The sequence below is a fragment of the Esox lucius genome, chromosome 16 (assembly GCF_011004845.1).
Source record: "Esox lucius isolate fEsoLuc1 chromosome 16, fEsoLuc1.pri, whole genome shotgun sequence".
NCBI lineage: Eukaryota > Metazoa > Chordata > Actinopteri > Esociformes > Esocidae > Esox > Esox lucius.
The window spans coordinates 17,107,643-17,131,809 of NC_047584.1; the positions used below are offsets into that span (position 1 = coordinate 17,107,643).

The 24,167-nt window shown below is 42.2% G+C and overlaps 1 protein-coding gene across 6 annotated transcripts in view; it reads right to left on the minus strand.

The window, feature by feature from the left end:
• Positions 1-85: 85 nt before the first annotated feature.
• Positions 86-24,167, minus strand: part of rapgef4 (Rap guanine nucleotide exchange factor (GEF) 4) — a 36,845-nt gene continuing 12,763 nt past the window's right edge. For 4 of the 6 annotated variants that reach the window (XM_010879875.4, XM_010879876.4, XM_010879877.3 and 1 more), the window contains 27 exons: positions 18,232-18,307; positions 17,701-17,765; positions 16,045-16,095; positions 15,856-15,962; positions 15,631-15,752; positions 14,863-15,046; positions 14,612-14,696; positions 14,461-14,521; positions 12,891-12,967; positions 11,729-11,875; positions 10,562-10,695; positions 8,749-8,834; positions 8,163-8,241; positions 7,463-7,613; positions 7,025-7,113; positions 5,539-5,569; positions 5,317-5,395; positions 4,769-4,915; positions 3,791-3,888; positions 3,295-3,420; positions 2,911-3,089; positions 2,117-2,207; positions 1,932-1,982; positions 1,613-1,700; positions 1,154-1,218; positions 1,009-1,063; positions 86-901 (listed from right to left, as the gene is read on the minus strand). In XM_010879875.4, coding sequence (XP_010878177.3) covers positions 774-901; positions 1,009-1,063; positions 1,154-1,218; positions 1,613-1,700; positions 1,932-1,982; positions 2,117-2,207; positions 2,911-3,089; positions 3,295-3,420; positions 3,791-3,888; positions 4,769-4,915; positions 5,317-5,395; positions 5,539-5,569; positions 7,025-7,113; positions 7,463-7,613; positions 8,163-8,241; positions 8,749-8,834; positions 10,562-10,695; positions 11,729-11,875; positions 12,891-12,967; positions 14,461-14,521; positions 14,612-14,696; positions 14,863-15,046; positions 15,631-15,752; positions 15,856-15,962; positions 16,045-16,095; positions 17,701-17,765; positions 18,232-18,307 — 2,652 coding nt within the window. In that variant the 3' untranslated portion in view covers positions 86-773. Of the gene's footprint in view, positions 902-1,008; positions 1,064-1,153; positions 1,219-1,612; positions 1,701-1,931; positions 1,983-2,116; positions 2,208-2,910; positions 3,090-3,294; positions 3,421-3,790; positions 3,889-4,768; positions 4,916-5,316; positions 5,396-5,538; positions 5,570-7,024; positions 7,114-7,462; positions 7,614-8,162; positions 8,242-8,748; positions 8,835-10,561; positions 10,696-11,728; positions 11,876-12,890; positions 12,968-14,460; positions 14,522-14,611; positions 14,697-14,862; positions 15,047-15,630; positions 15,753-15,855; positions 15,963-16,044; positions 16,096-17,700; positions 17,766-18,231; positions 18,308-23,595; positions 23,880-24,167 lie in introns of those variants that run through there. The other 2 variants (XM_010879878.5, XM_020054535.3) reach the window with 2 other exon arrangements.

The following is a 24,167-nucleotide window of genomic DNA, read 5'->3' on the forward strand; positions in this document are numbered from 1 at the left end:
TTTCTTAAAATAAGTTCGCACGTTAAATAAAATAGTTATCAAAAGTAATTAATGGGCAATAAATTGGACAGAATTGTTAGCGTACATCTGTTTTTAATATTACAGAATAAACATAGTAAAAATCACATATTTTCAAAGAGGAATGTGTTCACATATATCCAGCCCAGGTCTTTGCATGCTGAGGTCAAAATAAATATATGAATACAAAGTACAACATGTATAATAAAATCCAGAAACTAAAATATGTATAAATATAATCTGATTTACAAAAAAACATACAAAACCACAAGTAAATATCAGGATTTGGAATTTAGGCGGTCAGAGATGAATAACAAAGTTTTCATATGGAAACGTTATATGGTTTACATTATTCCATAGATTACTCTCCAACAATCAAATGGTGGTTCCAAAAGATAATTGGTTTATAGATTTTGTCTTTGTCAATAGGCAGGTGACTTCAAAGTATCAAACAGACCTTTGTGAATGACACTGATCTGAAAATAATTCAGGTGAAATGACAGTGACAGTTGCCTATTATTTACAAAAATTAGAACAATATAACAAACAAAACAAAAATAAATGATACTGACATTTGGAATACAGTTGAAGTTATAGGTCAAAGCTGGTTGTATCTAAAAGATACTTGACTATACTTAATGTATAATAATGAGGAGTTCCATGTGTTTATATTGGTATAACATGTACGTTAAAGCAAGCTTATTTTTGGCAGTAGAGCAGCAGCATATTTGTTTGTCCAGTATCCAGGGGAGGCTTCAGGTTCTGCGAGGCTCCAGTCTTTGGGAGAGCTGAGACAGGGTTCTCTGGTTGTCAATCACAGCCAGCTGGCGCACATAGCTCCGCACATCCGGATGATTCTTACTGGTCTGAGATGGCTCTGCACCTGAGTGGGAATCCCACATTTACTGAAACAATGTCCTATGAGCCTAAGTCTTAAGAAACCTTCCCAAGTAAGTGAAGACTACACAAAAGAACAGTATGTTGACTTACTGAATGGCAGACTTCTGCAGTATCGCACTATTCTCACAGTATTTGCAATCATCCTCTGAAATGACAACACACAAGTAGGTGTTATCATCATGAATAAAGTTGTCTTCCACTGTAGTATCATCTCAACTTCTAGGTATAGCCTTACCATCTTCTCAAAATTCACCAAACTGTCAGTAAACGTCTTGTTGCCATCATGAGTGAAAGTCATGTCTGGAAAGATAAAAGCAATAAGTTCGCATACACAGAACTAATATAAGGTCTGGAATAGTCAGAATCAAACAATTTAAAAGCCAGCGATTGTCTCAGGTCAACACTCCAAAAACAGACAGCAACAGTAATAACTCAATCAGTTGTTAAGAACATGGGATACAAAACATGGATGCTCGTCTAGGCCAGTGGTTGGGTTATGGTGCTGCCAATTGAATATATTCTAATTCTGCCCGAGGTACCCCTGAAGTACCTCCTCGTGGGCATTATAGCAGTAAGCCTGTAGTCAAATGAGTCATGAGTACCCCTGGTGGACAGGCAAAGTACCCCCAGTGGTCCTAGTCCCCCTGTTTGGGAACCGTTGATACAGACTGTGGGAGCGCCGTGTTGCTCTGACCTTTGATCAGCAGCGGCATGAAGGGAATGATGGGCGGGTCAAGCTTGGCCACAGTGAGCCGGTACACCCGATGGTTCCTGGACGGGTCCTGTGGAAACACTCACACTGATCTGAGATCTGCCATGGCCATGTTAAGTGATCACAGTCACAGCTCTGGGTGGTGTTTTTCAATCTATACATTGCTCAGTGATTAATGACCAGGCAAGAATGTTGCGTTTCTATTCAATATTTGAATGAATAAAAGCTATATAAAATAAGGCTAGAGACTATATGAGGATGAATGGTAGGTATGAAACTAAAATGATTGCATGGTGCTCACCATTAAGCTTTCAAATTCACTGTAAAACTTCCTGAATTTGCTTGGTAGTTTCTGTCAACATAAATAACATCTATGGTTAACATATAGTTGAAATATCAAATTTCTTCACCAGGTGTTAAACAGAGAGACAGAAAGACACAGACAGTCAGACAGACAGACAGACAGGAAAACAGTCAGACACCCACCTCCCAGGTCTGACTCAGTCTGCTTACGGCTGGATTGCTCATGCCCATGATGATAGCAAAGAAGGAGTTCAGGTTCTTATACTCCTTACAGCTGTTATAGAAATAGAAGGAGTTCAGGTTCTTATACTCCTTACAGCTGTTATAGAAATAGAAGGAGTTCAGGTTCTTATACTCCTTACAGCTGTTATAGAGGTGGAAGGAGTTCAGGTTCTTATACTCCTTACAGCTGTTATAGAGGTGGAAGGAGTTCAGGTTCTTATACTCCTTACAGCTGTTATAGAAATAGAAGGAGTTCAGGTTCTTATACTTCTTACAGCTGTTATAGAAATAGAAGGAGTTCAGGTTCTTATACTCCTTACAACTGTTATAGAGGTGGAACGAGTTCAGGTTCTTATACTCCTTACAGCTGTTATAGAAATAGACGCTCAGGTTCTTATACTAGTTACAGCTGTTATACAGATAGAAGGAGTTCAGGTTCTTATACTCCTTACAGCTGCTACAGAGACAGATTTTCAGGTTCTTATACTAATTACAGCTGTTATAGAGACAGATGTTCAGGTTCTTATACTTGTCACAGCTGTTATAGAGGCTCATTTGTCAGGATCATGTGACGACTTATAAAGGTCACCACAAAGGATCAGAAAGGAGTCACTCATTATCACTACTCTGGGACTATATGAGCCAGACAGGCAGTTACTAAGGGTACTACCCTCGCTCTACAGTTAACATGTGTATGTATGCATGTGTGTGTGTGTGTGACATAAAGAGGGTTAAAGACAGGAAAGGACACTCACTGGGCAGCAATCTTAATGAACTTCTTGACCAGCTGAACACGCTTGCTGAGCTGAGCACACAGACAGATCTCTGTGATCACCCAGAGCTGGATCTCGTTGAACCTCCTGAGAAACAGGTCCATGTTGGCTGTGGTCTTCTGGAAGTTCTGCCTCCCAAACGTGTGGTAGATCAGCTCATGCTGCGGAGGATGAGGACAAGTAAATAACCTGACTTGACCTCACTGATTTCTAATGTCCATTATACCACCATGGATATATCAACGCACTGGTTAAGAGGAGCAACAATAGGATGAACGCTATTCCCCATTGCAGTAACACCTTAAAGTGAATGGGGTTCTGTTTGGGACTAATGTTCTATTTGGTTCCCTCAGCGGTCTGACGCACCTCATGGACACAGTGGAAGAGCTCCCAGTCATAAACAGTCATCTGATAGGCCAGGTCTTTAGAGCTCATCAACTCAAAGCTGGCCATGGAGCCGGCGGTGGGCCCTTCCTGCTCTGGCAGGGGAGTCTGAAATATAGCGCATACTTAATACACGCTATAATTTACAGTTGTCAGTATATCATTCTTCATTATACAATTAACACTGGTATGAAATACAGGACCATTTTGATGGCTACAATGACATACAGTATATGTATACAGCTATAACATGTCAGAATGCAAAAGTGGCCGCAGGCCAGCCAACATACGTCCTTAGGTTGGGAACATTGTGATTAGTTGTGACAGATACAACATATGGAGCAACATGCTTCATTTTAACAGCTGTCAAAGATGTGCAGATTGCAGAAGAGCCTTGGGGGAGTAAAGGTCTGAATGCTTGCTTTCCTGCAGTGTGAATTTGTCGGCTGATGCATTTTTCGGGGGGGCATTTACGCACCAATGAGTCGAGTTGATCCCTGGGGCAGACAAACAGACGGCCGTTGATGCTGAGTGTGGAGAAGACTGAAATATCATTGGGCTTCAGCACCACTTTATCTGAAGGGAAACAACACAGGAGAGATGTCAAAGTCATGATCCAACATATTAGCATATTATTTATGGATTGTTCTAAAATCACCTAATATGGATTAAGTGCTTAAAAGAGGCCATCCTGTACTCCAGTTCCCTAAGAGTTCTTGAACATAGCCTGGGACGGCCTTCAGTTACACCTACATCTCAGCCGCTGATTCAGTTACTTTTATAGAGTTCACCACAGCAGTCGGCCGTGTCATCTGAAATAACCCAGAGTCGGGCTTTAACTTCATCATCAAATAAATGCAGCCAAGAAGACTCTGAAGAGGCTACTTTATATTAGAATTAGAACCGGCGACCTTATATGAAATATGACAGATGGGGCATCCAAAGTCCCCTGAGAATGGAGTCCATGTTCCTAGCTGAAAAACAAATGACAGTAAATAGCTAGATTTATGGCTAATATTATTAGGATTTCTGTGACAAAGGAGCAGCAGGGCGTCTGGCATTATTTACTTGTCTAGTGAAAGAGCAGGTCAATCCATAGCCAGAAGGGGGTGAATTAACACACTCCACCAGAGACACTAGAATATCCTTGCAGCAAGTAGCAGCCAATGGTGGCAACAGGCGAGTGTTGAATCTTATGAGTTGAAGAAAGAACAGCAATATTGCCACAAGGCTTTTCCTGCCCTGGTCTCCTGCAGGCCACAACCCTATAGTCTCTATCTTGGGCACACACTGGGTAATTAAAAGAGAGCGATCCAGCACCAAAAGCAAATCAATTCTCAATAAATCAGCCCCTGATTAATGAGCATCACAGCATCTGCAAATAGCAGGCCCTGTGTGGAAAGACTGCGCGGCGTTTGCCGACGTTTGATTAGCGTGTGGCTGTTGCCCTTCTCACCTCCGGCCGAACTGAGGTTGACCAGGAGGAGGTCCTCCGCTGACCCCAGCTTGTCGGCCACAGCGCTGACGACCTCCCTGACTGAGGCGGCCACGGGGACACGGATGGTGGTGTAGGTGTGGTCGCTGCAGTGCACTTTGAACAGGACTTTGTGGAGACACAGCACACAGCGCAAGGGGGGCATTAGCATGGAGGAATGAGAGGCGGGCAGACAGGCTAAAGGCCGGGTACGGCAGGATGGTCTGTCACAGACGGCCCGCTACACCGTGCTTTACTTTAGCAATGAGCCACAAGGGGGAGCGATATATGGCCAATTTATCGCTGCTCAGAAATGTTGTTAGTGCCTCCAAACAGCATTTGGCCACGGTATACATACCACAGACCCCCCCAAGATGCCTTACAGCTATTGTAAACCAGTAGCCAATGCAATTAGGACACGCAATGTGTTGTCATACCTGCGGGTATACGGTCTCCTTTGCCACAGTTTTCAACCAGTCAGCATGCAGGATTCTACATCTTTTCACACACTCTCTGCCATCCATACTTACTCTCATCATGACTTTTTATGGGCACGCGTTTCTGTAGCTTCTCGTCCCCCATGCTGAACTGCCGCAGCAGGACTTTGTGCTGGAACAGGACAGCCAGACAAATGTGTTTTCTCGACAGTGTTACAATGAAACCGTGGGGAGGGGAAATGGAGCTCGGGTAGACAATGAAAAAAAGATCACAGAACACAACCGCACTGCCCAGTTCATGGCTGGTTCACGTACCTTTTTTAGTGAGGATCTGGCGTAGTCGGAGCTGAAAAGGTCAACAGAGTCAAATTACACTGTCAAGGAGCACTTTGACAGAATTAACCCAATACAAGTAACCGACAGCAACAAAAGAAATAGCCATACTTTTGAGCACAGCTTACTGTTAAAGCCGGGAACAAAAATTAAAAAAAATAAATATACCCCCTGGAATTGTATTCTTCACTTCAACACTATTGACAGATGAAGGTAACTTAATTTAACAAATGACACACAATAATTTATTTATCAGAAATCTTGAGAAATGCAATTTCATAGTGCTGAAAAAATAAGTACACCCTTAGCTTTTATAACTGGCTGAAATAACTCAATTTAATGGCTTCTTGTTTTTTATATCGACTTGGAGGAATTGCTGCTCACTTTTCTTTACAGTACTGCTACAGTTGTGTCATGTTTGAGGTCTTTCTTGTATGCACAGGCTGCTTTAAGTCCCCCCACAGCATTTCGATATAATTGACATCTGGGCTTTGACTCCTGTTGCAAGATCAGTTCAGCATCAGCTTTTTGACAGATGTCCACACATTCTACTCCAGAATTCTCTGGTAATTTATGGTTGATTCAATGATGGCCAGTTGGCCCTTAGGCAGCAAAGCGGCCCCAAACCATAATGCCGCCACCCCCATACATTAAGGTTGGTCAAACCTATTCAAAGGCAGTGTTGTGTTTATGCCCAAACCTGGCAACTAGCAATGCAGCCAAACAACCCCACCTTTGACTCATATTTAGAGCACATTGTTCCAGTATTTTTGGCCTTTACCCAAGTATTGTCTGGCAAACATCCATTGTGTCAGTATATTATTATCTTTCTTCTTCCTTCCTAACCTACCATGTAGGCCAAGTTTGTGCAGTCTCATTCTGACAGTTGACTCATGCACTTCGACATTGATTTTGGCAAGAGAGACTTGTAGATCCCTTGATGTTACCCTGGGGCTTTTAGAGACTTCAATGAGCGTATTTTGGTCAGCTCTGGGTCAGAAATTGGTGTGACAATCTGCCCTATGTAGTTTGCCAGTGGTCTTGAATTTTTGCCATTTTGTTGATGATCCGTCACAGAGTGAAATTATGTACTTCAAATTGTTTGGAAATCGTTTTTTAACTCTTCCCAGATTAATCAATAATCTTTTTTAGGGCCTCAGATAGGTCTTTTGATACCACACATCCAGAATGTAAAGACCAATCATCCACGTTATAAAATAATTTTCTGATCATTTCTCCCTGCTTTGTTGATTTCACTTGTAACCATGTTAGGTGATGGTAAAGATAGGAGTGTACTAACTTCTTTCTCATAAGGAAATTGCATTTCTGTTTATTTATATTTAAGTTAATTTTGTGTTATGTTTTAATCTGGATTATTTTAACCACATTAAGCAATTTTGGTTGTAATATCTAAATAAAAAAGAAAAAAAAAGTAAGTCAATATCAAAAAGCTACAATAAACACTTACTGTTTCTTCACAATATTCTCTAACTCTGGGAGTTGATCTTTCAGTGCAGGAATCACACTTGCATCATCACATACAGACTCAAAGAACTCCTGAAATATACAGGTCACATTGAGGAGAGCAATTTACCACAAAATAACACAACTTGCAACATTTTACAGCGGAACATTTAAAGCAAATATGCTGAATTCAAGTACAAAATAAGCTATTAAAAATGTTTGTGGAAGACGACACCATCCGCGTCTCAGTCAAATTATATTTGCCACACGCGTCGTTAACAAACCAGTGATGACAGTTAAACAGCTTACTCAACAGAAATGGTACAAAGACAGAAAGGCACAAGCCGAAAGAATACACACACATTCAGTTTAAGTGGCAAAAATTGCACCTTATTCCCCTCAAATGGCACTACTTTCGACAATTGGAGACGCGTCCACTGACCTCTAGAAAGGCAAGTGAGACATCCTCCTCCTGCAATTGATCTCCATGTACTCCGGCCCACCGCAGAACCATCCTGATCACCCTCCTCTTGTTGTTCAGGGCGTAGTCCAGACGTTCCTGTTCCGAGCCCTGGGATGCCTCGGCATGATAGGTGCAACGCAGTTAAGGTCAGAAACAGGTAGGCGCTACGGCATCAGGTGACTCAGATTAAGAGGACTCATTTAGTATCAGTTTAGCCTTTTGTCAGATCCCGAATTACATCAGATGCACATATGAGACCTGTTCCTAGAACAGCAGTTGTACCTTGAGGCACTTGATTCATATGGGTTAAGGACAGGGGTGTAAAAAGTACAAAGTAGAAGTACTCGGTTGTGTTCACCAATTTTGGGAAGTTCCTAAAGAAGGGTTAAATAACCATGTAAACAGAGTTCATAACTCATCAGTGTCCTTAATTGATAATTTACACTCTTCCTTTTTATTTAATTGATCACTAGTTAGTTTTGAACTCCCTTTACCTGGTTATTTAGATCTTAATTAGATACTTCCCAAAAGTGGTGAACACTGCCGAACCCAGTTGAGTACTTTCACTTTGTACTTTTTGCACCTCTGGTTAAGGAGCATTTTGCCAGTAATACTAGGAAGCAGGTACTCCGCAGCAAAACTTGTGCCCTACTTTTCTCATCAGCGTCTAAAAGGATATTGGGCCATGAGAACTGGACAAAGCTGACTGTTGGGGATGAAGACACAGTGCATGAGCACAAAGTCATCCAGAGCAGGGTCTGTGGAAGCAGATGGAGACATAGGAAATAGGAAAAGACAGAGAGAGACAGAGAGACAGGGGGAGAGAGAATCAGAGAGAGACAGAGACCAAGAGACACGCAGAGAGACAGAGAGAGAAGAAAAGAAAGGAAAAAAGAAAGATGAACCTGTGATGTCAGATGAAAAGTGCCAGACCAACTGAGCCAGGCCAGCAGGCTGTCAGGAGTGCCATAGGCCTGACCACACAGGACTCCTGGCTCTGTCATCACAGACGGCTGGGACATGAAAGCAGCCAGGAGAGTCCAAGCAACAAAGCATAATTATCTCAGCCCTGTACTGCTCTGCTAACATGAACAGGTCAGCGCAAAGCAAGGATGCTTTGCTCAAAACAAGACTGTGAATACAAAACACATCCATCTGCATTACAGTCAATACAACCTTTCGGTTGAAATCATGTTATCCCTGAATTAAAGTACAACAGTCCACAGAAGAACGAGATGGCTTTGGAGAAGAGTGACCTAGAGTACCTGCTTCATTGAGGTCAGAGTCCAGGCGCATCATTTCCAGGAAATGTTCCAAAATTTTCTCTGGTGTCCCTGACATCACTGTGTATCTAAAATGACAGAGCATCAATCAATCCATCAACCAATCACATCCTTCATCAATCAAGTAATGTCCCCTTGCAAGCTCGCACTACTGTTCATATGCATTAATTCACGACGCTGGTTCCTCTGAATACCCATTAGATGGTAATATAAAGTGGGAATTGAGAACTAGTTAGGAAATAGACAGTTTGAGCCAGGCACTCCATAATAAGAAGGACAGGCTCTTGACACCTTTGTGTTCTTCATAGGTGCCTGGTGAACCTGGTGAAGAAACATTGACCTGTGGGACAGTCCTTCTCCCTGGGAGCTCTTCTCCTTACTCATCTGTAAATATGTAATTCGGTGTGACTTATTGACCTCTTGCTTACTCCATTGTTCACAATGATTTGGTTTAACCTTTTTTCATAACAATGTGTAACTCACTGTTCTGAAGTGTAACAGTTTTTCTTGAAATTGTTATACCTTTTGGCCAGGTTGTCATTGTAAAGTAGCTTTTGTTCTCAATTGGCTTACCTGGTTAAACATAGGTGACATTTTTTTTTTTTAAACTGTGTCGCTGTCCATTACTGATAGCAACCTCTATTAGCTAACATACTTCTGCAGCCCTATTAACACCTGCTAGTAGCTAATGCACATTTACAGCCACTATTAAGACTAGCTAGTAGCGGACATATGTCTACTGCTTCTAAGGAGACTAGCCAGTAGCTGTCTACAGCCTTTATTAAAGTAATAGCTGATACACGCCTGCAACCTCTACTTAGACTAGCTAGTAGCTAATATACGTCTACAACCCCTATTCAGACTAGCTAGATGCTAACATACATCTACAGCCTCTATTAAGTCTAGCTAGACCCTAAAATATGTCCACAGCCTTTATTAAGACTAACCAGTATCTATGTCTGCAGCTTCTAACAAACTAGTAGCTGACATACATCATTAAGACTAGTATCTGGACCAACAACAAACAGTATCTCCCTAACCTTCCTCCACTTTATAAATGGATCTACAGGAAACAGTTGTACACCCACTAATCCCACATTCCTGTACATACAGTCAAGAGACTGTAAATCCCAAACCAGCCCCTTGCTCCTATGCTCTTTTAATTGAATGTCCTCCATTGTCACATCTTACTGATGAAATTCTAAGAGACTTCCAGAGAGTGGTAAAGGATCAATAAAGGAGACACACTTGTAAACTGGTGAACTGAATGATGCAATTCATGTTCACCTTCTAACAAAAACGAACATGAAATTCAATTGAATAAATCCTTCATGTAAACCTCAGTAACAGTTTAAAATAAAGTAGAAGGTATTAAACTATGTACTATGTACTTAGACATGCCTATCCATTATCTTTGACTGAAATGGCTAATATCTAACACAGTGCCTTATGGGATTCCCCTTTGCTCATGGGGGCTGCATATTTGCAATTTTGCTGAAAGGGCCACTGAAAGTTATTTTCAGCCCCTACACCCTGTATTCATTATCACTACCTCAGCTTTGGGACACTTATAACAAAAATGGAGGGCAAAGGACCAAGTGTACAGAGTTTGGAATATAGCAATAGATTAATTTAGGGACAAATTATTTGACAGACTTACTCCCTAAAGGAATATCTCACACACTCCCAGTCTCATATACAACTGGACCTCTATAGAACAGGGCCACTACGATAGCTGGTTAAAGTGTTGTAGTGGGCAGATGAGAAGGTGAAACAGGTAGAGTTAGCTCAGTACTTGTAGTGGGTGGAGGTGGCAGTGGTGGTGGCAGTGCCATGCGTGGAGGTCCGACTGCTGCTGCTGGGACTCTTCTCCAGGACCAGCACATCTTGGTCGTGCTCTTTCAGACGAACCGTGTTGGCCTCCACATCCTTAGCACAAACACAGAAAAACCAGCACCAATAAAACCCACACAAATCCATCCAAAATAAACCAGCACTTCATGTTTCAACACCCTTATCGTGCCAACTGAATAAAGGTGTCTGTTAACAGCATTACGATATTTTGAATAAATGAATAAACCAATGTGTGATTACAGAACAGGCCTGCAGTACATGCACAACGCAGCCATCCTCCAAAGTAGCGGCGAGGATTTGTTTCGTACGCTGACATGGTTGGCAGACATGCAGAGGTGGCACGGCAACATCCCCCCAGGGGGCCGTGGTACTGTAAATATGGTGGGTTAGTCTGCTGGCACAACTGACAGAGAGACCGGGAGGTCAGCAGTTTCACAGGCTCCAGCCCGCATGACATCTCATTCCCTAGATGGTGCCCTACATTTGACCCGGGCCCATTGTGATTAGGGCGCCATTTTGAATCCAGCCGGTGTCTGGCCCCGCAGCCCATGGGGCCAGAGCCAACAGGAGATTTACAGAGGATGAGGAGAACTCAATGAGCCTCCTGCAGAGGGCTGATCAGACAGATAACCGCCATCCGCCCTGTCAGTGCACGCAGGGACGTCCCTTCAAGCAGAATGTGGAGCGCACGTGGACCGGGCTGAACGCTACACAGGAGGAACTAAACGAGCCCAAACTTCACTCTCCAATGGAAATTCTGGCAAAACACTGTACAACTAAAAGGTTTTGTTTGGGCACCCCCGTCTATCAGCTGACAGTTTGGCCTTTAGGGATGTTCTGTACCTACTCAGTGGACATCTGTCTCAGTTGATCCACAGCGTTGATAAACGCTATCCATTATGAAACGCAGGCCTTGTTCGAATGAAAGTTCACAGCCCTGTTGAGGCGTGAGGTGGTAGATCAATTATTTAGGAGCTGCAATGTCAAAGCACAACCAACAGAGGGAGACCGTACAATTTAACAGTCAAGTGTCTAGAGTTGGAGGGGGGAACGTAATCTTCAGGACTGCCTACAGGACTGCAGGACTGCAGGACTGCGTCTCACTCACTCTGAGGATTCTGTTGAAGTCCTCCTTGTCCACGCGTAGGAAGTGGCAGTTATCCTCCCGTAGGACAATGGAGGCGGAGCGGGGGGCGTCATTGACCAGGGCAAGCTTCCCAAAGTCGTCTCCCTCATGCAGTGTGCAAACAACCCCCTGCGGAAAACAGGACAGGAATAAGCAAAGACTGTGGCGGTGATGAAAGGCAAATTAGGATGGCATTCATTACCTTCACAGCTACTCTAATGCATCCACTCATATTTTCTATAATTGGCAATGGTAGTGGGTGAGTGTCTGATGTTGGGGAGGAATGTAAAGATATTCCAGCTTTTGAAATATGATTTATTTATTTTTTCAAAGAACAACTTTAAAACTGACTATGAGCATTATTAGGAAAGGGCACTTATCTTTTATTGACTCAGACAACAGATGATTGGCTAAAATAAGAGGATGATGAGATGTATTTGGAGCTTCAAACCAGACTTTGATGTTACTGATATAAATTGTTATTGGAAAAACAAACTTGTTAGGACTTTACATCATCTGCCATTAATAACACATTACAAGATCTTTTGAATAATAATCTCTCCAAACATTTCAATGGAAGTTTCTCTAACATGAAATATGTACAGCAGGGTCTGCCCTCAGACAAGATGTCTTGGACCATAAATGTTCTCTATTATTGAAAATGGCTTTTTTTGTCACATTAAATCATTTTTTTTCTCCCCAATTTAGATATATCCAAGTTCTGATTAAGGCCCTGGTTCATCGCAGAAACACCCAGTGGACACTGAACAGTCAATAGTAAGATACGTATCCTCTAAAACCCGTCCAATGGCGTTTTATTTCTTATCATGCTGCCCACTCAACCAGGAAGTCTAGACCGGAATAGTTACACGCTGAAAGGAACATAATCTCTTTGAGCTCACAGGTGCCTAAGCTGCTACAAGGAGTCACTAGACCACGACAAGGCATGGCAGCCAAATTCAACTACTATCCCCATACACCTTGAACTAAAAGCACAGTATTTGTTCAAAACATTCTCTAAGTCCTTACCTGGAGTTGTACCTAAAACCTGGGATCATTGAGCAAGTTGAAGAAACTCGGATGGTCATGGTGAGTAACATGTGAGTAATAATTTCATGTCTGAATGAAGAGGAAAAAGGTTTACCTTTCCATAGATGACCACATTTACAGAGCCCTTCAGAATGATGTACCAAGATGTTCCTTCCTCCCCTTGATTGAACACTATAAGAGAAGGATGACCACAGGGAAAAAAATTACCTCTATTTTACATCAAATCTTCACCAAAATCTCAACTCAATAAGTTATTCTCTAATCTTTTCACTTGAGGAAAAAGTTAGTTATTGTTGCCTTTATTGATAGTTACTGCATAAATGTAATTCACAAATAAAAGAAAAAAGTATGTTGTTTTGCCATGAAAGAAAGAAATACGTTCTTATGCCATGAAATTAAAGCTTTGGCAGACTTGCAAGCAATTGCTCAATTCTTATGACTATTCCAGTAAGTTAGTAGATAGCGGTAAAGCTTATTACTGGCTAATAAGCTGTTAAAACGGCCAGTGGCAAACGCAATACATAGACGCTATTTGTGGTGGAGGTAAAACTTTAACTGTATCAATGTCATTCACAAATGGCCAATGAACTATTAAAACAGCCAGTGGCAAAAGAGGATTTGTTAACAACACACCCTTTCACATGGGTGACCTGGGGTTGAATTTTAATCTGTGCCAATTCATTGAAAATGAAAAAAAACAAATATCTCAATTCATTCTTTGATCACCCCTTGAGATGTCTCTAGAATAATTGGACTCTAAACTAAACAATTTTGAAAGGCACACACCTGTTTCTATAAGGTACTCTATAAGACCAAGAAAGCCTCTGTAGACCGCCGAGACAGAATTATGTTGAGGCATATATCGGGGGTAGGTTTTATTAACATTACTAAACCATTTCAGGTTCCCACAGTGGGCTCCATTGTGAAATGAAATAAGTTTGGAACTATCAAGTCTCCTCTTTGAGCTGGCCAGCCAGCCAAACTAAGTAATTGGGAAAGATGTGCTTTGGTCAGGGAGGTGACCAAGAACCTAATGGTCACTCTGGCAGAGCTATAGTTTCTCTGCAGAGATGGGAGAACCTGCCAGATGGACAACCATCAATCAGCCTTTAAGCACTAGGTCTTCTGAAAACAAGGTACCGCTCATCACCTGGCTAATACCATACGGTGAAGCATGGTGGTGAGAGCATCATGCTATGGGGGTGCTTGTCAGCAGCAGGTACTCTGAGACTGGTCAGGATTGAGGATAGGATGAACAGAGCCAAATAGACTAGGCCAAAGATGAATCTTTCAGCATGACAATGTCCCGCAGCACACAGCCAAAACCAAGCTGGAACGGCTTTGGGACAAGTCTGTGATTGTCCTTGAGTGGCCCCAACTTGAAACCCATTAAACATCTGTTCACTAAAGCTCCCCACTCAATTTGACAGAACTTGAGAGGATCTGTAAGGAAGAATGGGGGAAACAGTCCAATTCCAGTGTGCAAATCTGGTAGAGACATACTGAATGAAGAGTCTGAGGTTTGTGTGTAAAAATAAAGCTGAGTCTATAACACAAATGTGTAGAAAATGAAGGGGTCTGAATACTTTCTGAAGACACTGTACATAAAACAATGAGTAGTGGACACATTTTAGTACCGTAAATGTCCCTGTCGCACTACTTACACACTGTTCCGGCTTTGGCATGGGACTCAAAGATCAGGACACCAGCCAGCTCCCTCTTCACCTTCAGAAGCAGGGGGAACCATTAGATTACAGGGGTGATGTCATACACAGGCTAACACTGGGCCATTCATGTAACAAAATCTACACTCACAGAGGTGGAGAGGTGCGATAAGGCCTTTATATGGAGCAACTCCTCATAGATGATCTCTAAATCATCAGCTGTCCTCTGGCCTGGCCTGTGGAAGGAAAAACTATTACAAAACCATTTTACTTTGATTACAATCTTTTCGATTCACTCAAAACAGCTAAGCAACTAGCAGAACTAACATTCATTATCTTTCCTGAACCAAACCTGTTGATATATCCTACCAGCAGGTGGCAGTCTCTATGACTGGTCCTTACTGTTTCCTCAGGATCATGCGCATGTGGGCATCAGGGCCGATCTGAGAGAGGAGGAGGAGTGTGTCCTGTAGTTCTTCCTGGTTCTCCCTGGTCTCCTCCTCAGTGGGCAGGGGAGCGTCCTCCTTCTCGTCATCCAGGAAGCGGTAGAACAGATACTTGTCCTGGAAAGTTGGCTCCTGGTCCACTGTGGGGGACAAACGCGCACACGGAACTCACCGAGGGTTTAGAACCGGACTACAAATAAACACACGCACTCACAACCATAAACACACGCACTCACAACCATAAATACACACGCACTCACAACCATAAATACACACGCACTCACAACCATAAATACACACGCACTCACAACCATAAACACACGCACTCGCAACCATAAACACACGCACTCGCAACCATAAACACACCCACTCATAACCATAAATACACACACTCGCAACCATAAACACACCCACTCGCAACCATAAACACACACTCACAACCATAAATACACACACTCGCAACCATAAACACACGCACTCGCAACCATAAACTCACGCACTCGCAACCATAACCACACGCACTCGCAACCATAAACACACGCACTCACAACCATAAACACACGCACTCGCAACCATAAACACACGCACTTGCAACGATAAACACACGCACTCACAACCATAAACACACGCACTCGCAACCATAAACACACGCACTCACAACAATAAACACACACACTCATAACCATAAACACACGCACTCATAACCATAAACACACGCACTCACCATGGTTCAGGACACCTTCCTCCAGGAGCACCTGCCACATTCCCACCGCCTGATTGCGTGAGTGAACACAGGAGCTGTGCTGCATCTGCCAATCGACCAGCTCCGTCCCCACACAGCACTGCCTGCAGGAGACAGGCGCGTATCAGCACGCACACGAACACAGACCCGGAGGCCCACGATCAGGTGGGTGTGCTGCGAAGCGCCACCAGGGAAACTCGGACCCACCTGTATGTCTTCAGGTGGTACTTCCTGTCTCGTATCATGTGCGGAGCTCTGGAGAGGATGGCATCACGTAAAACCTTCCCCGCTCGCAGGATCTTCTCAGAGGGGACCTGCGGAGAGGGAATACAAGGATGGAAAGGAGGCAGATCATAGACCTTTTAAGGCCTCTCCTGACATCACGATCTGTCCTACCTGAGGAATGGATTTAGGATGGGCTTTTTCTGGGCTTTCAATTAATGATTTCTGAAAAATAAAATGACATGACAATGACAGGAAGATAAAGATACACTGAGCAACATGGACTCCAAAGCAAACCACAAAATGAAGGACAGGGTTGATAAGAAAATGAGGAATGGTGTGACATGAAACAGACTAAAGTAAAAGGGAACAACTCTACCTCCCTATGTTTTTCACCGATGACAGAGATTAGGCCCTTGTCTCGAGGTCGTCTATCCGTTAACTACCTCCACTGTCACCCGGGGGCCCCTTAAATGGCCAGTTATTTACTGGATTCACTAGCAGTCACTAGGGATCTGCTGTTGGATCGCAACAGTTGGACCAACGGCACAGAAACCACGACAGAGTCACAAATGTAAGTGGTATTTAAGCGATAGAAGCATCTAGAGCACCAGAACCAAGAATAAGAAACCATAGGGAATCCTGCCAAGCACCGTGGAGCAGATATAATGGCTGCTGTTCAAACACAAGAAATCTCTTCCAGTTACTCCATATCTCTCACATCCATGACCAACACAGCGCTTACCCAGATGCTGGCCATCTATATTCCTCAGACCTTATCAACCGTTTAAAGCTCAATGATGATGGCGACATGCGCTATCACCAAAGTCCAGTTGAACCTCCCTATTTGACCTCCTACTTCAAATTGTCTCACTACTGATGGTCATGCAGTGACATAAGACGCTAAACACACTGATGTTGTTTCCATCCCTGGTCACATAATGGGGACATTTAAAGTGACATCCTACATACGTAAGAAATCATTTGGTCTCATTAAGAATGCAGAGGCTACAGCATGTGCAATTATAATACATGGAGTGCACAGAATTCCCATAGTTAATTAATTACTGTGAATGTTGATCCATTCCTTGCTTATGCGGCTGCGTAAATTATTTATATAGGTATGGGTACTCACAATTAAAATATACAGCTGCGTTTCTTTAACAGAAAAGTTGTTTTTCAATTTTTGAGTAATCAAGCCAAGCAAATATTTAGCGTGAAATTGCGGATAAGACAACAGCATGCAAAAACCTATTTGATGTGATATCTTGCCGGAAGTTATTTCCATTGCACTTGTTTTGATTGGACATGTTATGGCTCTGGATGAATCAGACAGAAAACATTGTTCAGGAACAAAGCCAAAACCACAATAAATTGTTAACCTCTTTGGAGTTGTTGTCTGCATGGACGACAGGAAGTCACAATGGGGTTGAGGGGGAGCTGGGAACTAATAAGGACATGATGCACGCCAACGGAAGCAAGGTCATAACAGCCTCCTTGTTTATATTTGGTCAAACTTTAAATAAACTGCAAATTCCGGACTTATTCTGAGCTCCTGGTAACTACCGAGGAAGTTTTTAGACCAGGACGTACGCAAGCCGACAGTGGCGTGGCATAAATAACCATCCCTGGTCACTCTGATTGAGCACAACAGTGCTCACTCAGGATATTATTCACTTCACCTGAAGGGGTTACTTATCTCTCACACACAGACAAGTAGCCGGCCATTTAGGCCAAGTTTTGTTTTTTGGTTGCACAGATGACATGGTTCATTCCACAGTTTCACAGTGCTAACAACGACATCTAGTTTGGGTGTTCAGAAAACCGTACCTTATTAAGATGCTTAGAGATGGATACACAGGAGTTGTTGCTTATGTTCTCTTTGTCAGGCATTCCTAACGGGAAATGTAAAAAAAAAAAAAAAAAAGAGTTTGAAGAGTTTAAAGCCAAAGTAAAGCAAAATAAATCCTATCGTAATTTCTATTCCTGGAACATGATTAGCCCTTGTTCGTCTGCAACAACTGGTGCATTTTCACAAACATACTCAGAAAGATGTCAATACAAAAATCTTGAAGCAACGATGGACAGATATCTCAAGAATCTCAGTGAGTAGTGAGTTACATAATGTCATCTGACTCCAAAAGAGGGCGATTTATACAGCAGGAAAGTGAGTGGAAGCTTTCACCCTTCAGGAAAAACATCATTAGTCATTTCACTTCACAGCCTTATCTGAGGAGAAAATACCCAGCTATTCTTAGACTTCACACAGCTGATATCAACACTTTCATAGTTAAAGAGATATGCTTGCTAGTAAAGAGCATTTACAGTGGACATCACTGGTATGACTGTAGCTGTACTCACTGTCAGTGCTGGGTCCACCGCTCTCCATAACGCCATAGGGTGGGGCTAGCAGTCCAGCCATGCACCGACGGTATTTCTAGGAATCAGAAGGCAGACGATAAGACACAGCGGTACACACCGCAAGCCATACCTCAACACTACACCGTTCATTGTACACGTGCACTCAGATTCAATCTGAAATAAATGAGCGATTCGTCATCGACTGCTGTCACCTGCTGATGTCAGGTGACAACCCGGTGACTTGGGAGTGGAGGGGTTTATATACGTGTCTGTGTTTGACCCCTTCGCCAGGGTGCTCCTTCCTCTTCATCAACAAGGCCATACAGGAGTATGGAAATACACAGCTGAGACTCAGTAGCTTTGCAACTGTGGAAGCCTCTCATTTTAATGACCCTTCATCTCCCAACCAGCCCCAGTGAATTTCAAAGGACAAGGGAGTAAGTACACGTTTCATGTTCCGCATTTGAAGTGAAAGCCTTTTACTGTAGGCCACAGTTGCAGACGTGTGTACAGGACAACATGCTTCCAAAACAACAATACGCAGTTGATGTGAGAAATGGGCCAGTGTTCAACTATCTATGTTTGCTTTGATCCAGATTGAGTCATATTGTGGCGAGGAGTTCTTGTTGATCTGTTGTGTACACATAAAGAGTAACTAAACCAGATTACACCAAGAATCAACATGGCTAGCGCACAAAACAGACATACACACACACACACACAAACACACACACACACACACACACACACACACACACACATACAAACACACGTTTTACAAATCTCTGTCAGGCCACAAAGTATTCACATTTAAATTCCTATCTTCTATAACCTTAATGTTAAGATAACCCTAAATACCATATCCAAACTTTAAACATAAACTTAACCCTGGAGCCAGAAAAAGCCGTTATCCTAATGGGGTCATGCAAAAGATGTGCGGTCCCCACCAGGTTAGTACAACTTGAACATACACACACACACACACAAACACACACAAAAGTGAATCAACACAACTTCTGGACATAAGTCTGGACCACTTTTCAAGCATTGACATTCAGGTGTGTAGTCTCCCAATCCAGAACACAGGCTTCCCACAGGGTTCTGGTGGTTCTGGTGGTGCCATGTTATACTGTAGCTGCTACAGCATGTATGCTTCAGAGAGTCATACTCCTTGGCTTTAGTCTCAACCCATATCCGTTAGTGAGCATTAGTACACTCACCCTAGACATGCTCAGAGGAATCAGAGCATGACAATAAGACTATGAGTAGTGTATAATGTAGCAAGGCCTTGGAGCGTAAATATTACATAACATTATACCCACGCCATTTTTACCACTGTGTTTAGCTCATCACAGGGCTGGATTAATGCCAAGTCAATACCCTATAACAACAACTGGTAAGGGTCTTCCAACAGTAGGTCAATTAACACAAGCATAATAAAAAGCTAAGAGCCTTGTTTAAGTAGTATTTAGCAGTTGGTTGAGTAGTATTTAGCAGTTGGTTGGGTAGTATTTAGCAGTTGGTTGAGTAGTATTTAGCAGTTGGTTAAGTAGTTTTTTGAAAACTATTAATGCTGGTATCTTTTTTTATCTTGTTGGTCACTACACACCTACCGAAAGCCAAACTGATTGAGTAATTTGTTACCAGATGGCAGTTTGTTCCCAGAGGTCAAATTCTAAATTCAATTCTACCCACAGCTAATCACTTTAAGATCCCCTTGGAGGCAAACTGCTTTCCCCCCCAATTAAGAAGCATTTTGAAAATCTCTCAATGACCTCAGATCTTAAAAGCATTTACCCATGTGGCCCAAAACACTAATTGACTTGGTTACAGAAATATAAGAAGAAATGTTTAGCTTAAGTCTTGAGGCTAACATTGTACATTAACATGTAGTCTTGGATGTGGCCTTAATCACAAAATGTATCTGTAAATAACACAATGCCTTTCATTACATTATTCAATATAACTATATTAATATTAGTGTCACTGAAAAAAAAAACTCTACTATCAGTTACTGTAAACATGCTTTCATTTGTTGACAATTAAACGGCTTGGTCTTGAGAGGAACACTTCTATTCAGATGCAAATTAGTATTCAGCGCACAACAATTAAATGACCCAACAGGACCATTAAGTCTCTTCCCTGAGGGACAAGGTGATTGGCAGGAGAGTTGGTGGTGCTGTTATAGATGGGAGTTAGCGCTGATGGCGGATGTGTCAGAAAACACTCAGTATTTGCAAACCAACATCCTACTGTAACTCTGTGACTTACAGAACTGCGCACAGCCTCCATCTAGTTGGGGGACAATCACGTACATTATCCATGGTCTCTTTTGTCAGGAAACCCTTATTATTACAGCCTCCTGACAAAATATATAATATTACATTCTATGGAATGTATATTTGATTGCTTTTCATCAGTCAAACAGTGGGGGGAAAAACTGGTTCATAAACTGACTGAGAGGCTCTGCAGCTTTGTCAATAGTCTAGCAGTCGCGGGACAACTGAACACTGACCACTCCTCCATTTCCACATTTTCTTGTCACTCTAACCCCTTCATTCTGATAAATTCCATTAGCGATGATCCGGCTCTGTAATTACAATGAGCTCTTCACAAATGCACAATCCATCAGAGAGATCCATCACATCACATTAGCCTCCATAATTTCAACTCTCAAGGGATTACATTCATGGTATCAGTTCATGTTTACACACCCCAGCTACTTGGGAGCAATTAGGGTTGGGAAAACGAATGTAATGGTCAAAGCTCTGCGGCATCTGTTGCAGGTGAAACGGTCACAAAAGGTTTGGCTGATTAATATCATATATGTCATAACATCTGAACAGTTCCATCCTTGGTGGAAGACAACTGTCTGCTTTTGTGTGTGCAGAGATGTAATGCAAAAGGATACAAAAGGTCCAGAGAGCTCATCGAAGGGTTCTCGTTATCCTGTCAGATAACCTGGCCAGCCCAAATGTATAGCACTTCACTGAGAGATCCAAAAGGACCAACAATTAGCCTAAGATCTGATTGAGGAAATTCGAGGGGCAATGGTTTGTACAAGTGCTGCAAGCTTCAGCATATCGGAAGGTCATCAACCATTTTCCTGTTAAAGGCTAATTCCTTTGAATGATACATTTGCCAAATGTAACACACACACACATACATTCACTGATGCCACCATGACCTGAGCAGAGTAGTGTGAACAGGATGGGTCACCGTGTAAAGTAAAGGCAGTCTTCTGAAACACTCCTGCATTATTCAGCTGATTTAACACGGTGCTTGTAATGTTAAGGTGCTGGTTTAAATTCCCACCAAGGTTAAGTGAGAACTTGTTGACACTTTACTAGTAGTTGCTGTGTACAGGAGCTTCCACCAAGTATGTAAAATGTCCATGAAGGTAATCTGTGTCAAGACATCATTAAAGGCAGTTTTACAGCTACGCCAACAATGGCTTGGACACAAACTGTATACTCTGTCTGATGTAACTCTAATAAACTAATCCTGGTCCTCCTCCAGATAATAAAGCAGTTCATCATCCTATCATAGCATCAGCTTTAGGAGGTTATGATTAGAAGCATTGTTTGAGAGGATTTGGGAATGGGTTAATGGAAGGTTTTTGTAGCTCTTCTTGGAACTGGAGGACATGACCAGACCAGATCAGAATGTTACCTGGGATTTGGGTCTGAAAGAAAGTAACATGAAGACTGCAAAAGAGATAATCCCCCCCATAAGCCCCAGATTACAAATATAAAACTGCTACTGTATCAGATAGCGCCGACATGTCTACTAAGCAATCGAAGAAAGACAAGTAGAGTATAAACACATACACGTAAAGGCCCACAACAGTGTGTGTGTTATAAAACACTCCTAAGGCCCACATCAGTGTGTGTGTTATAAAACACTCCTAATCATTGGACTAGCAGTATTCCTCCATGACCCATCCTAAGAATCACATATTTTATCTTACATAGGCTTTCTCTGTGGAGTCTGCTATGACCGATCAGTCTTTTCTTCTGTGTGGGGTCACAACGAAGCACACCGTCCTTCCCAAACCTACACACATGCTGGGTCCACCTCTACAACCCTATAAGGCTGCTTTATGTCACTCCTGCTGCAGGCCCAGCATGTTTAGCTGAACACTCAAACAGGTACATGTGAAAAACATTGCACAAATGCTTGATACTCTTAAAATTTGTAATACTCATAACATGCTTAATACTCTTAATACTCATAACACAGGTAATACTCCTAACACTCATAACACGCTTAATACTCGTAATACTCATAACACTGTAATACTCTTAAAACTCCTAATACTCATAACACCTTAATACTCTTAAAACTCCTAATACTCATAATGCACTTAATACTCTTAATACTCATAACACACTTAATACTCCTAATACCCATTACACACTTAACACTCTTAGTACTCATACCACCTTAATACTCTTAAAACTCCTAATACTCATAACATGCTTAATACTCCTAATACCCATAACACGCTTAATACTCCTAATACTCATAACACACTTACTACTCTTAATACTCATAAAACTTACTTAGTACTTGTAAACTTTTTTTAAAACTTAATACTCTTAAACATAATACTCATAACATGCTTAATACTTTCAATATTCATAATACTCTTAACACTCTTAATCATAAAAATAGTAATGCAATATTTCTACAATAATGTTACCATGCAGAATTTCAACAATAAAGAAGACATGTAGTATTTCTACAATAATGTTGCCATGGAATATTTATATAAAAAAGTTGACATGCAAATATGATGTCTGTGCATGATAGAGATTCATCTTTTTGGGATGCAAATACAAAAATCTAAGTCTTGAAACATACAATAATAACAGGTCACATCACTAAATCCCCATCTCATGTTCATGCCCCTCTTCTAGCTTGAATGCTTGAAGACATTCTGCACTCTGAACCTCATTGTGCATGGATGGACCCTTGCATTTTGAATAATTCACCCCAGATTACATAACATACTTAATGCTGCCCACTCTCAAGACATTTCCTAAACTAGTCCATACCCTCCACTGACTAGTACACTTTAATCTGGAAATTCTTCGAAATTCAAGGAAGGAAATTCAAGGAAGGTCCTACCTAGAGCTTCTAATCAGTTCTGAACCCCTCAGGTTCTCAGCAAACTGAAACATTTCATGTAAACTAACCTAGACAACATAGTTTAAGATAACACATTCATCCATGTAAATGTTTCTGTACAAGACATTACTCCACCTGTATCAAATTCATTAAAAAGTATCATTGCCAAGGTCATCGCGTTTCTGAGCTCCACATAAGCATTACACAGAGGTTTGATAAAGCAACACTCACCTTCTGTAACAGGGTTCAGCGTTCCACATGCAGGACACTGCTAGTTCCTACTTATACATACAATGCAACTCCCTGCTTCTACAGTCCCAGTAGTCGGCTAGAATCCCCTTTTTAGAGTCCCTGAGTCAGTAGCTGATCTGACCTCGCCCTCATCTCTATGTTTTTAGTGTGATCCAGTCCTGGTGCCCCAGCCTCCATCCCTCTCTCAGAGCAGAGTGAGTGGAGCCCTTCCAGCCTGTGCCCAGCAGAGTGGCTGCCTGCCTGCCTGCCTGCCTCCTTCCCCGCTAGCCAGCTGACTTCCCCCATACAGCAGTTGCTAGGCGATTACTCTATTCCTCCAATCATTATGCACTCATGAGTACACACTCTCTCCATCGCAGCACAGCGCCGCTCAGCCACAGTACAAACACAGCGCAGACATGCAAGTAGCCTGCTCACACAGCACCGAAAGGCAGGAACATGGGGGAGCTTTGCTCAATTATTTAAACGATTTAATGCTATTGACATGGCACAGACAGATGTGTACTTTAAGTGCCCTCCAGCTTTGAAAAGAAACAGTTGTTACAGTACAA